The following is a 15,361-nucleotide window of genomic DNA, read 5'->3' as shown; positions in this document are numbered from 1 at the left end:
TGAACATCTCCGCCGCCTTCATCCCTTTCTCTTTCTCTATCGACTAGTCTGCGTTTGGCCCGGTCCGAGTCACTATCAGCCTTGACGGTCAGGTCTGTGGAGCTGCAGAGAGGGCTGCCACGGACACGTTTACCAACTCTAAGTTTTTCTTTACCGTAACAGCAGGTGGATTAGCGTGTTAGCGTCCGTTTGTGCCATGTTGAGGCTGATCTTTCTGGCTGCTCTCGCCGGCTTCTCCTGGGCCAGTGATGTGATTGAGTACACGGATGATGACTTCGACAGCAGGATTGGAGACCACAGCCTCATTTTGGTGGAGTTTTTTGCCCCTTGGTGAGTCCTTTGATAATCCCCCCATCATATCCGATCAATTAAAGTGATTAGAATCGATAAATTAGCATGCTAGCCAACATGCTTTCGTCATAGTAAATAGTGGAGCTAATTGGCTATCACTTGCCGAACATATAGCAATCAATAAACCATAAACTTTTTAATTATTAAGCTCATTGTGAGAGTTTAACCTGCTCAGACATGTCATTCATGTTTCAAACATTCACATATTCTCAGTTATCAAACTGTCTCTGGTTAATTGGCTTCTGACCAAACGTTAGCATGTTAGCCTAAAGCGGAAATGTTTAAGATAGAAGTCGATATTTTTATAATTTCTAATCGAACTTTGTTTGTGGGTAAAACTTGATTATTACTCGAATGAAATAGGTGGTGGTTATTGTTATAAAACGAGTTTGAGAACATTTGTAATTGAAACTACGTGCGAAATCGGCTATGAGGAAGTTCGGGGTGTGTCCTTTGACTGTTGTAACGTTCTGATTGGTTTAAGAAGTTTTGGTGTCGACCTCTGATTGGTAGAGGGAATTTGTGACGTGTATGGCTCTGCCAAACTTGAATAAAGTGGGCGATAAGTCACAGTGGAGTCCTTTAAACACTTTATTTAGGGATGTACTATTGGATTTTTGCTCATCTCCAGTACGACAGTATTCCTAAAGTAATTTTGGCAGATTTTTACAGATAAATACACACCTTTTTATTCATGAACACCAAGCCTTTCCTGTACCTGAATCTAGGGATGGGAATTGATAAGTTTTATTTATATCAATGCCATTATCGATTCTTCCTGTCAATTTAATTCTTCATCAATTCCCTTTTAGATTTCTTCCTGTGAACTTTCTTTTTTGGAAAAGTAGGCTAGATTTTTAACATATCTTAATAGTTCGAAACATACATACATACATTTTATGATAAAAAAAAAAGACAGACTTGTGATTTTAGAGTAAATTATACATTTATTTCCTTTCCAAGAAGGACATCAAAAAATGTAAAACAAAGATGTTCTTTGGATCACATGTAATCAACATGTTAAATGTGATTTTTAGCAGTATCAATTAAAATCGTTAAATTCATCTTCAGACTTAGTGTTTAGGTAAAAATTCCCTCTCAGTTAGTCACAAGTAAGTCACTGTCACTCTTGAAAGTTTTAGTCCACTAAAACTTTAACCGTTTAGTCAAATTATAGTCAATAAAAAGCACTTTTTATTCTTTACTTGTAGTCAAATCAGTTCTATTAAAGGATGCATGCTATTGATTTTTGCTAATTTCTGATATGCCAGTGTTTTCAAAACTGTCTGTTGGTCCAGCCTATAACTTCACTTACTTAATTTTTCATAAAGCATATTTACAGCTGATATAGGCGGATTTTTAGAGCCAAAATAATGACTGTAAATATGGGCAGATTTGGTATCTGCTGATATATTTCCCTTTTAGGCTAATAGCTGTTAGTAGTGCACCCCTAACTTGAATTGGAGACACATTGCACCGTCTACAGTTTTAATTTTTTTTTTTTTGCAAACTCTAAAAGTTTGAGGAATAAGTAAGGACAATAGACAACAACATTGGTTTGAGTTGGTCCATTGGTTGAGGTTAAAACATTACAAACTTGTCTTTATCTTTTCTTAAACTTTTTTTTTTTGCCAATATACCAGCAGGAGTTTTCCTATCCACCCATAATTAACTCTTATAGTGCTATTTGCTGCCATCAATATTAAGCTGATCATATTGTGAATCCCTAACTTTATATTTCATTCATTTATCAGTGGCGTTGGTCAACAGGGTATTGCTACTGTGTTGGTCAATGCAGATGTATAAACCAGACTGTCCCATTTAAGAAACCCAGTTCAAAGGTTTTTCAGTCTTGTGGGTGCTGTGTTTCCTTACCAGTTTAGCTTTTAGGTTTTTTCAAACCCTTCCTCTGTGGTGTCAAATTCCTCTGTGAATTTACCAGATCTCCCCCAGGATCTTAGCCAGGATGAAACCTGAACACAGCTGTTTGTTCTCCTCTCTGACGGATCCATATCCTTTATCCACTAGGTGTGGCCATTGTAAAAAACTTGCACCTGAGTACGAGGCTGCTGCCACACGTCTGAAAGGTGTCGTGCCTCTGGCCAAGGTATTGCATCACACAGTTCACTAACCTCTGCCTACTTTAACATGGTTTCTGCACTCTGAACCTCTCCAGAGAGTCAATGATTTTCTCTCCTCTAGGTTGACTGCACAGCAAACAGCAATGTATGCAGCAAATACGGCATCAGTGGATATCCGACCCTGAAGATTTTCAGGGATGGAGAGGAATCTGGCCCATATGAGGGCCCCAGAAATGCAGGTATTTATCTTGGATATTATTTTTTTATACACTTTTCTGTTTAAGATGTCAGAAGTTAATCTTTTTCATGCATGCATGCTCATGAGGAAATCGATGAACTTTACATTAAATCCTTATTTTACTTTCTCTCTCTGTCTATAGATGCAATCGTCAGTATACTGAAGAAGCAGGCTGGTCCAGCTTCTGTAGAGCTCAAGGCTGAAGCAGACCTGCTGAAGTTTCTTGACAGCCCAGATGCAGGCGTCGTTGGTGAGTTTATTTTTGGATTTTATTTGTTGCCTTCAGTAAAAGAACAAAGAACACAAAGATGACTGTAGAAATGATATTGAACAGTATATTGGCTGCATTCAGCTGTTAAATCACCCTGCTTCCTGTTTTGATTTTTTAAATCCTTGAAGTTTAAATTGTAGTTTAAAGCAAGGCAGGGAACAAATAGGTAAAAGCTATATTTAACATACTAGATGCTCATGTGCTGCACAAACAATATCTATGAGCATTTACCAATGAAGAGATGACAGTGAGAGGCTGCTGCATTTAAAGGAACCCCTGAGCCTTTGGAAGTTCAGGGTCTTGTTCAAGGACACTTCAGCAGTACTCAGGAAGCAAACTGACACCTCTCCAGCTGCCAGGCCAGTTTCCATCGAACCTGTGACCATACCAAGGTCCTTAAAGCATGATCTACCACCATGGAGAACCATGGATTTGATTGATCAGCTTGTTCTTTATGACCTCTGCCTGCTGATGTGTTGACTGTTAGATCTTTGCCTTTACATCGTCTTTACCATCCGTGTGCAAACTGCATTTCACATCTCTCTAATGTTAACCCGTGAGGATTTGCACAGCTGATAGCTGGTACAGGGGATGCCCGGCAGCCATGATGCATCAGTTTACTTCTTTAAATGATGATAAATTGTGAGCAAAACTTATTCATCCAGAAGAGACACTTGTTAGTCACAGTTGAATAACTTGAACCTGAGGCACTTGCCTGGTTTTTCTCCTCTTAAAGCCGTCTGTTGTACTGTTATAATGATGCTATCCACGTCATCGTAGCTCTTACAGAATGTTTTCTAGCAAGCCTGGAACTTGGCTGACTTTCCAGGGGCTATAAAGATTAAATCCACACCAGTACCCCCGATACTGGACGTCATTTTATCCATTTCTAATCAATTTTTCGATTGTTCCTGCAGTTAGCCGGTTAGCCCGCCTGCCAAACTGTCTGTTTGTATCCCAGAATGCATTGCAACTGGGCTGTAACAATGAATGGCAGGCAGTAGAGATGGTAAAACAAGTTTGTGCAAAAAAAAAAAAAAAAACAGTCATTAATGTTTACTGGGTTTAATACATAAAAAATCTTTGAGTTTTAATTATTTGGTTAGTTTTTTTTTTTCTTTTGGCTTTGTAATGCCATAACCTTTTTAAAATTCCAGTGACATTGCCGCAGCACACATATTCTTAAAGCCCAGGTTGTCCAGAAGAAAATAATGTATAGAACTTGGCTGTGCACCACAGGCTTGATGTTTTATAAGCATTTAAAGACAAAGTCCAGACAAGACACAATGGTTAAAAATGGCTTAGGACTCAGAGGGTTAAATGATTTTATTTTGAGGCCATAATATTTCCTACTGTTGTCACACATCCACTTGTACAGACCTAACATGGAAATTGTACCGGGGCGTGGGCTGGAAAAAAATTGCTTAAAGTTGGGGTGATTAATGAGGCCATATGTTTACAGATGCAGCATACTACTGCTGCAAGTTTTTAGAAATTTTGGCATGTGTGGAAATGCTAGAAAGGATGGCAGTCATAGTTCAGACAGTATAATTCTGGCAAAGTTGATGGAATTTGTTTAAAACAGGATCATAGTCATGCACTCTGATGATGGATTGATCTTTCTTTCCCAGGATTCTTTGCTGACGATGGGAGCACAGCACAGGCAGAGTTTCTTAAAGCAGCCAACACCTTGAGGGATAACTACCGCTTCGCCCACTCAAACGCTCAGGAACTCCTCAAGAGCAATGATGTAGAAGAAGAGTAAGCTCATATGCTTTAGCAGCAGATTTCTACATCATAAAAGTCTTAATATCTTTTTTACACAGATGACAGTACTGGTGTGGCTGCAGCACGACTACAGTGACATTTTCATGTCTTTTTATTTTTGTTTCCAGGGGAGTCGTCCTGTTCCGTCCAAAGCGACTAAGCAATAAGTTTGAGGACGGCTCTGTGAAATACACTGGGGATGTATTCACCAGCAACAAAATCAAGAAGTTCATCCAGGACAACATGTAAGTGTTATGTCATCGATGTGGGACATCCGTGTACTCATGCTGCAGTTTGGCAGCAGACATGATGGTTCCTTTTGGTTCTACTCTCTCTGTAGTCGGCCATGTTGGCAGTGAGGAAACCTACATAAGAACAGCTCATGTTTACATATAGGATAGAGTGCCAAGAGGATCCTTTAGTGTAAGAAGGTTCCTCTCTGTAGACACAGTCAGCCCTTACTCAGCACTGAGCATACATCCTGCTGTAACGGATGGCCTCTTGGTTCTCCTGATGAACAAATGCTGAACATTATAATTTGTTTAGTTAACATTTTAGGGCATATTGGAAAGCTCAGAGACGACTAAGTGGTATTTGCACTATTTGTTCTTTAATTATCCACACCTTTAGTTAAAGTGCAGCCTTAGGTTGTAAAAATTGTTGATATTTTGATCCTATTTTTGTGTTTTAAAACAAAATATTCTGCTTTTTTATGACTGGTAGCATAAGAATGTAATGAAGCTTGAAAGAAAAACAGATCTTCAGTCACATTTTAAACAAACACTGCTGCAATTGAACGGGAGAGATGCATGTCTAAATTGAGGAAAAGCATCTGTGCTGAAACATTACTAATGCATTTGTGAAATGTAGTCAGTGTGCAGAGGTTTGCCTGCAAATTTTAATGTTTTATAAAAGAAAAACCCAGTATTGGATGCCTTTTATTTCTCATTTTGTCGGTGCATTACTGAATCAGTTTTGTTTTTTTTGGGGGGCTTTTTGCCTTTATTGAAATAGGAGAATGAATAGAACTAGAAATGTGGTTGAGAAAGAGGAAAGACATGAGGTGAATGAGCCACAGGCCTGGCCACCGGTATACATTGGGTATGACCTAACCACTGCGCCCCTGAATCAGTTACTAATCATGCAAATAAATAATGTCCAGGTTATTCAACAAGAATATGTCAATAAAGGGTTATCTTATGGCCTCAGACTTTCAGTTTAGTCAGACTTGTTTCTCTGTGGACTTTGTAAGTCCATTACCTGGACATTTATTTATTTTATTGCAAATCAGTATCTACCCCTTGCCCTCGGAGAGGGCCTGAACTTCAAATAATTTGTACATGCCAGCTGGCTCACCTTTGAATGTCATGCCAGGTTTTTCTAATCTTCCAGTGTCATTTAAAAGTTGTTGCTTGACCGGTTCTTCAGTAAACATATAAACAGAGTTAAGAGAACCCTGTCAGTGTGAAGACACTAGCATGATAATTCTTTTTATTCTTACTCCCTGCTACCTGTTTTTTGAAGGACACCAAAGCACACTTTCTTGTTCCCCCTCTGATCTATCTGTCTGACATCACCACCAGCAGCCAGAAAACCAAACAGAGCCTGTCTGTATGTAAAAACAATAAGGAGATACTGCTGCCATCACAGATACACCGGCATGATGCTTGAGGCAGACGTCTAATTACACACTGCCAGTCTTAAGAGTGTATTCCTGCTATAAGCAGCACCTTGTCCTAGTGCTAATATATGCTGGGGCTACAGAATAGATGCATTATTGCTGCAGTGTATGAGAAATACAACAGGCAGATGAAGACGGTGAGCTTTCACTGAATTAGAAGTGAAACTCACGGGGCTGAATTGGAGTGTTAGAAGTGGTTTATGACATTTTGTAGCATATTTACAAACTAGTGATGCACAGTCACCTCAGTTTAACATCATTTCGGCAGATGTTGGCCCTTTAGAGAACATATTTAAAATATTGGCCATTATTTTTACAGTTGGTGCATCTCTAACAAATGTAAAGTTTAAGAAGAAACGTGTCGGAGAGAGAAAAATGCCCCTTTTCTCCTCATCCTCTGTGTCAAAGTCGTTAAAGGACTGGTGTGTGAAATCAGAGTAGAAGGTAGTCTGGATTTAAAATCAGAGAATGATGCATATAAAAAAAGTCATGAAGGCGGTGCATTTATCTCGTAGAGTTTCCTTTTTCATTGTAAAAACTTTCCCGATATGTCGTAGGAAGAGAAAATGTTTTTTTTCCAGTACTGTTCAGCCTTTTTCCTGGTAAAGTGTGTTCACTTAAAGACATGAATTATTCCAGCCAGAATCGTTACAGGAACCAGGCAGCTTGCCAGAGTAGCGTCTGTGTAATTTCTACAGCTTTTGGTCAAAATTCTGACTGATATATTTTTTTAAGTTTTGGTATGTTGCCCCACTTAAGTTCATTAAAATCAAGGAAAGTGTTATTTACAATGTGTAATAAAAAGATAAAGCATTTAAAATATTAACCTTGGTTCTTGGGTTTTCCAGACTGTTCAAACAAAGCGTGTCCTTGTTGGCATATAGGTTAGAGTTCTGCTGCACTGATTTGTCCTGAGTTTCTCTGAATGTAAACACAAACTGTTTACATTGCTCATTTTATTGATGAGTGCCCCGTATAACCTCACTCCAAAAGAGTCTAATTGTCCTTTTAAGCTGCTGTTTGCATAAATGAGCTGTTTTGCATCAGGCTGCAGGAGTCATGGACTTACACCACTAAGTGCACATGAAAAATATCTATGACCTGAGTTGGACTTGCTGCCACTGCCATGTTTGATAGAATCCAAAACCCCATTTCTTTTGTTTTAATGATTAATTTACAGTAAAAGCCTGATCAGAACCGAGTCTGCATGTAAAAGCATTCAGACGATTACGGTTCTGTTAGATTCAAGGAGACACTCAAACATCATCTGGTGGAACTTCCTTTTTATTTAAAAAAAAAAACTGTATTATATACCACAGAAAGAAGGTCTATTTAGGTGTCAGTATTGTCCTGTATCATTCAGCTCTAGTTTGCTTTATACTTTCTTCTGCATTTGTGATTTTCTGAATGAGTTTACTTTCACTTTTGGTTCTTTAAAGTCTCATCAGGATGTGGTGTATCAGTCAGTCAGTGACTGCTGTGAGAACGTTTCATACAATCTGCTGTACTTTTATTTAAACATGACAAAAAAAAACAGATTAGATAAATAAATTAAATTATATTGCCTTTATTTTGACAGATATAAATATAGAAATATGACTGTATAGTGCAGAAGGCCAATTATTGCAGCTATGTAATTTTCATTTACTGTTAAGTAAAATCCCGATCTTAGATTTTTTGGGTCCATGCAGAAAAAGCATTTGCAGAGCAGGCCATCTCTTCACATCTCTGTAGTCTCCATATCTCACTCTGCTGTTCTGATCATGTTTTGCAGCTCTGCAGTGGAATTCCCCTTTTATTCTTTCACTTTCACTTCACACCAGCCTCACCCTCTTATAATAACTAACTTTTAATAAATGCAAACATTTAATAAATAGTCATCAGTTTGCTCCTTACATTTCTGGAAGTTTTGATCTAAACCTTGTACCAAAAAAATGAATGTTTGCATTTTCTTCTCTGCTGCTACATTTTCGCCCATGGCATTATTATGTATTATTTTAGAGATTTTTTCAGCTTATTTTTTTTCTCTCTTTTTTTCTCTCAGTTTTGGAATCTGCCCACACATGACAGATGACAACAAAGACCAGCTGAGGGGGAAAGACCTGATGGTGGCTTACTTCGATGTTGATTATGACAAAAATCCAAAGGGCTCAAACTACTGGAGGAACAGGTGAGTGTCTTTAAAACAACACAAAGAGTTTATTTCCTCGAAGCTGTGCTGTAGCGTTAACCTTTTCAGTGCTGGCTCCGTGTTTTTTTTTTTTTTCTTAATTTTTCCACACAAGTAAACTCATACAGCAGCAAATGATTTGTTCTTCTCTTCATGTCCCAAAATTTTGGCCGATTTTAATGTTAAATAAAATCAATTTAACTACGATTGTATCATTCTTACTTTTTACCATTTTTGCCACGTTAAACATATTTTACTTGTAGATAACCAATTTCTGCTACCCCTAAACCATTATGTGGCTTTTAAACCCTTTTCACCACATTGTCTGCCTGTTTTTGCCACTATTCACCCCTTTTCTCACAATTTTTTACACCAGTGTTGACCATAATTCACCATTAGTTGCTCAATTTTTGCTTTTTAAGCCCCATTTTTACTAGGGCTAAATGATTTGCAAAAATCTAATTGTAAATTTATTTTCCTAATATTGCGACTGATTATTTTTAACTTCCTCTTATTTATTTGTTTAACTAGGTTGTAAAACTACGGATGAATGATTTTGAAAGAAATATGCGGTTTTGGCTCGTATAGCAAATTTGATATTTATTGCCACATTAAAGGGCAATGATCATTTTTTTATAGTATTCTTGTTTTGATCAAAAAAAATGTATACATAAACAAGAAAGAAAGGATTTTTGTAAACCATACAAAAAAGACACTTGGTGTCATGTATAGAGCGTAAAATCTCTGCTGCAAAAATTGTTTTAAACTAATATTTTGACAGGCTCAAGAAATACTGCACTGTCTGTGATTTGAAAATTGCATGTTGCAATTTAATCTAATTTGCGATTCATTGCCCAGCCCCATTTTTACTACTTGTGACTCCTTTACGACATTGTTTTTTTCTGCCATGTTTTGTCTCTTTCAACCAATTTTTGCTACTTTTAAATCTCATTTCACCACCGTTTCTGCCCATTTTTTGCCACTTTCCACCTACCATTTCATACTGCAGTTTGCTATTTGTTATGGGCCATTTTTGCCACTTGTGACTCCTTTATACCAAGGCTATATACTACAGTATGAATAGATAAAACTACTTTATTACTTTAATAAGAGTGGTTATTATTCAGTTTTTAAAAAATATATAGTTTTAACAGTTTTACTACACTGGACCATGATTTTGCTGACTTCATGGGCCCCCCATTTTGGCCTGGCCTTGTATCCAGGCTGTCTCTCTTGTGCATGCAGTTTGAAGACCACGTCTCTACATATTTCCTGTAAAGAACATTCTAGAGGCATAATGGTGTGTTACTGTTTGTTTTCATGGCTCTACCTCATTGTTTTTTTTTTTGTTTTGTTTTTTTTTCAGGGTAATGAAGGTGGCAAAGAAATACCTGGATGAAGGCAAGAAGCTGAACTTTGCCGTAGCCAACAGGAACATGTTCAGCCACGAGGTGTCAGAGTTTGGCCTGGACAGCAGCTCAGGAGAGCTGCCCGTGGTGGCCATTCGCACTGCCAAGGGAGACAAATACGCCATGAATGAAGAGTTCACGTAAGTCATGACCCACCCACTGGCATTTTGAGCCTGAGACTAGTGAGGTTGATGACATTCGATCTTATCGTTTATTAATCCTGACATGCCTCTGGTGTCTTTTGAAGTGTGTCTGTCTGTGTTGGTCCCTCCAGGATTTTGCTGGACCTTTTGATTGTTGCAGCATAAAAATCAGCAGGTGTAGTGAAAGTTGGCTTAATAGAATGACTGGGATTTAAAGTACACAGAAAAGCGATTGTCAGTACCAATGACAGACTTGTTTGTAATTGTAAAATAACAAATTTATGCTAAAAGATACAGAAAGCAAAACTCCTCTCTACACACTATGAGCCAAACTACGACTGAACTCCTCTTGAACTCTTCTCCTCTGCATAATTAGGAATTGTACTTTTTCACATTTTGCCTTGCATGCTTTTTTGTCCTTAAACGCTCAGAAATGTTAAAGTTAATGTTAGAAATTTTTTTTTCTCCACCCAGTCGTGATGGAGCAGCTCTGGACCGTTTCCTGGAGAATTACTTTGCTGGCAAACTGAAGAAGTACCTGAAATCAGAGCCCATCCCTGAGAACAACGACGGACCAGTCAAGGTGAGATCAAACATCCAGGAAGTATTTAAACCCTGGTCAGTAGTAAAAAGGTGTATTGGATGTCTTTCTACAGTATGCAATCTTAAAGTTTCGTTGACTCTCTCACAATTTCCTAACCTGACATGCCAGATAGATGGTTTCATATACCCAATGCATACTTGCTTTCAAGGCTTTTGGGAAGGGCAGGACTTTTAAAAAAATTCTTGGAAGATAATTGGACCACCTTTCTGTCCGTTACATTCATCATGGGCCGATCAGAGCAACAAACATGTGACGTAGTAGCATGGATGCGCAGCTCTGCAACAAACCTACTTGTAAACGCTACCTTAGTTTAGGAACTGTGAATTATGTTGTGGATTAAACACCGAAGCCAGTCAGGAGAAGAGCAAAAACGCCTTCTCCACCAAGAGGAGCTTACAGTGGGGCTGTTTGCTCTTGTTTTAATTTAAAAAAAAAAGGGCTAAGACCCCCGCCCCCCTTCCCCAATAACTGTTGCAAACTCATGCTGAAGCAGGTCGGCAGAAGGGCGGAGCCATCTTTTCTGCCATGAAGAGCTTTAAATGCTGTTTTTTTTGCTCTTGAATGTATAAAAAAAATGTGGTGCAGTTAACTAAACTAAACCCCACCTGTAGCTACTGCCTCATTATCCCCAAATGATTGGTCTGAACATCATCTGGTTTGCAACATATGTTGTAGATGAGAGCTTTGCAAGATGGATTTGCCTGATGACAGACTTGGAGTCTGGCCAATCCATCGCTTTTGCAAAGTTGGGTTCTCAGACACAGAAGGTGGGAAATCGCTCCCTGTGTGCTCGAGGTGGGGCTGGCTTGCTTGAGCCCTAGTCCAGAGCAGCACCATTCTTGGTGCAGCCTGGCAGGTCCAAACTGGTGATGGAAAAGTAAATCAGCACAACTTGGTTTGGCTCGGCGCAGCCAAAAGTCATAGTGGAAAAGCCCCAATAGAGTGGCTGGGAGGGAGTATCTATTTCTTGATGTGTGGGGCCCTTTCCTAAGTGGATATAAGGAGTGATGTTGTTTAATCTAATTAACATCAGATATTTATTGTGTTGTCTGCTTGGATTTCCTAGAGTTTGTTTTTGTCTTTTTGTTTTTGTTTAGTCGTCTTTGCTGGCTTAAGTTGAAAAGCGTTACTTCTAGATGAGGGACATTTGTCTTTATTTTGTGTTTGTTAAAAAAAAAAAAAGGCCTATCTCAGTAAAATATGAAGTAAAATCACATTTCAATAAAAATGTTGTAAAAAGATAACCTATGTCTGACTTTACATGTGTTAAAAATGGTAATAATAAAAAGAAAGAATAAATCCTTTGTTTTTGTTTACTTTTAGGTTGTGGTGGCTGAGAACTTCGACTCCATCGTGAACGACGAAAGCAAAGACGTCCTGATTGAGTTTTACGCTCCATGGTGCGGACACTGCAAGAGCCTGGAGCCCAAATACAAAGAGCTGGGAGAGAAGGTGAGAGGAACTGACTCATAACATGCTGGTTTATTACACACATTAAGATTTTATTCACACTGACAACCTCACTTTAAAGGCAATCCTCCTGCATCTTAATAGCCGCTATTTTTCCTCTCTTACCGTTGGCATTGTTGGAGCATGCAAACGGCAAGACAGACTCTCTGGAAGTCCATTTATTTTTTATCCAGTGTGCAAACTGCTCACTTTTTCTCTCTTGTGCTCTTTAAGGTCGCCAGTGATCCCAACATCGTCATCGCAAAGATGGATGCTACAGCCAATGATGTACCGTCTCCATATGAAGTCAGCGGGTGAGTTATGAGTCAAGTCATCATAATAATCATGGGTTACTTAGTCTGAGACTTGGTCAACATCATGTACACCGATGTTTTTGCAGTTTTTTTTTTTTTTGCAGTCTATCCAGACCATATCTACATTTACAAACAGCTGAGAAGAGACAAAAATAAATGATTAGATCAGTACTTTTATCATAAAAGGTGGGGTTTTTTTGTATCATAACTGAAGAATTCTCGTCTCCTCTTCCAGTTTCCCCACACTGTACTTCGCTCCAGCCGGACAAAAGATGAACCCGAAGAAATACGAGGTGAGCATCAGCTCCAGTGATCATTTAGAGAAAAGTCATCTTTGTTTCCACTCTGCTAAAAGTTCCCGTCTCACTGTTTTTGTTTCAGGGAGGTCGTGAGGTCAGCGACTTCATCAGCTACCTAAAGAGAGAGGCCACCAACCCACTGGCAGTTCAGGAGGAAGCCAAGAAGAAGAAGAAGAAGAAGTCAGAGCTATAAAAGCTCCAAACAAGAACTCAACACCCCCACATACACATCAGGAGGAGGAGAAGCGGGGAAATCATGCGAAGAAAGAACTAAATTATATTCCACTCTCTTAGTGAACTACCGAATGCTCTGAGGCCGAATCACAGCGGTGCGGCTCTCCCTTTAGGTCCTCCGCTGCTCTGGGAAAACTGTGGACAGTGGAGAGGTGGTGGCCAGGGCCTGCCCGATGTTTAAAACAAAAACAAATTTTTAGGGAAAAGGGGACGGCTTTTGAAAAATTGAGATTTTTATTTCCCCGGGTCTGTCTACCACACCTCAGGCTGATGCACTTTGGTTAAACGCCAGTCTCTGGTCATCTGTCGCTCTGATTTTTGCCGTTTTTGTCGTCACGGGGATATTGGTAGCAGTGAATTCCTTTCTTTTTCATTTTCTCTGTTTTTGTTTTGTAAAACATCTTTGTTTTTGTACATTTGGAAGGATTGTGAAATAAAAGGCCCACAAAACCAAAAGAAAATGTATCATCTCATTCATGGAGTCAAGTTTTGTAGTACTGCCCTGGCACATAGTTCTTTTTTTGAAGCTCTTCAATGAAAGCTTTATTTTTCAGATTTTCATTTTGATGTCTTCATTGGAAATCTCCCAGCGTGTAGTGCTCAAATCATCACTGTCAGATAATCAAATATTTGGTCTGTATTATTACAGAAAATAAAAACATTTCTCATTTGTTTCTGTTCCAAAAGTCTTAACCTGCATTTTTGTTTTTGTTCCAACAGTCAAAACTTAGAGAATCAAGTCATTGTGTTCATTAAAAACAAAAAGAGGAAGACATTTCGACCTGATTAAATAAATTTTCTTTTTAAAAATTGTGTCACATTGTCTGATCTTTGTCAATCCGAACATGGGATATTATTCGCTTGATCAAAAGTCTATTAATATTGACAGATTTGACGATTTCTATTAATGTTTACACTTTACTGTGGTGTGAAAAGCAATCACATGTCAGCGTCACTTGATCTCACACAGAGATGCAACAGTATTAAAGCAAATATGGATTACGTCAAGCTTGCCGAGCAGTCTGTAATGAGTTACATTCTTCATAGCTTGAGAAATGCTCTCTGTTGGAACTTCACCATCCTATCTCACTGAGATCATTGTAACATAAGAGTTCATTATGAGAGTGCAAGGCCAAGAAGGCCAGCATAATCATTTATTTGAAAACAAAGTGCAGTCCACCATTGACATTTGACAATAAAACTGTCAGATTGTACTAATAAATGTGTGCAGTTTAAAGCGCAATCGGTCGGTCAAAGTCAGGCGAACAGATTTCTTCCTTAATCTCTTGTGACTATGCATGCACATGTGAGGACATTACATATTGGCTTTCCTACAACACTGATAGATTCTGCTATTAGATTTTTTTAGATAATTGTCTGGAATTTCCTTACAGGTTTATGTAATGCACTAGAAATATTGGGGGAAATTCCTACAAAATTTTCACGGAATTTTGGGGATATGTTTGGATATTTTGGAGAGAGAGTGGGATTTTTTTTTTTGGGGTCTGTCTGACTTGGGCCTGAACTTTTTCATTATTTATTGTGAAATAATTTTGTTTCTGTGTGCAAAGTAAAATAATGTTGGCATCCAGAATAAAACTAGGATGTTAATGAGCTGTCTGACTCCACCCCTCTCAGGAAATGGATGTGGCTTAATTGATCAGGAGAGGAGGGTGGAACTTTCTTCCAAAAGGGGAAGACCAACAGAACCTGGGGGCAGTACTAACTCCCCACATGACATCATGAGGGGAAAATCTGAGAACAGCTTGTTTCAGCACACATTTCCATTTATTGAGATCCTGATCTCAATAAGTTTTTATCTGATTAAATAAAGGTTTTTAAAAAAATCCACATCTGTATCAGTACCGAAATCAGTAAATTCCAAAATGTGGTTGGAAATATTGGCATATCTGATATCAGCAAAATTCCAGTCTTGTGCACCCCCCCTTTAACTTGACATTGGCAGAGGAAGAACTAAAAAGCAGGGATCACAATCATTTATCAAACTTTGTCGATAAACAGAAAAACATAACAGACAATTGTAACAACAGGAGTAATTTGAACATCTATCAAAAAATGTAGGAACTATGGCTTTTCATGTAAATTGTAACCTCTTTGGGTTTCCATTTTCTCTGACTTCATGGGCCTTTAACTAACTAAGATGGTAATAATCACTGCATGCATATACTGTAAATGTTTATTTACAGTATATTTATCTTCTGTTGCTTTACCTGATTGAATATCTCCATAACCCTTTTTTGGGCAGCTCTTACCGCTAGGTGTCGACTCTTCACTATTCGGCAGTAAAACACTTCCGGTCAAACAACACCCGAAGAAGAAGGAGAGCCAA

At 38.5% G+C, this 15,361-nt stretch overlaps 1 protein-coding gene across 1 annotated transcript; it reads left to right on the top strand.

Moving 5' to 3' along the window:
- On the top strand, window positions 1-13,821 carry pdia3 (protein disulfide isomerase family A, member 3). The gene is made up of 13 exons (XM_041796342.1): window positions 1-330; window positions 2,380-2,458; window positions 2,554-2,671; window positions 2,813-2,920; window positions 4,573-4,702; window positions 4,837-4,953; window positions 8,434-8,559; window positions 9,926-10,108; window positions 10,586-10,694; window positions 12,039-12,167; window positions 12,399-12,478; window positions 12,714-12,771; window positions 12,860-13,821. Exons 1-13 carry the CDS (start codon window positions 197-199, stop codon window positions 12,968-12,970), a joined length of 1,482 nt encoding a protein of 493 aa, XP_041652276.1. The 5' UTR covers window positions 1-196; the 3' UTR covers window positions 12,971-13,821.
- The last annotated feature ends 1,540 nt before the right edge of the window (window positions 13,822-15,361 follow it).

The sequence above is a fragment of the Cheilinus undulatus genome, linkage group 9 (genome assembly GCF_018320785.1).
Source record: "Cheilinus undulatus linkage group 9, ASM1832078v1, whole genome shotgun sequence".
In the NCBI taxonomy this organism is placed as follows: Eukaryota; Metazoa; Chordata; class Actinopteri; order Labriformes; family Labridae; genus Cheilinus; species Cheilinus undulatus.
Note: the sequence above shows the minus strand (reverse complement) of the source record. Positions and strands in the feature narration are given on the sequence as shown.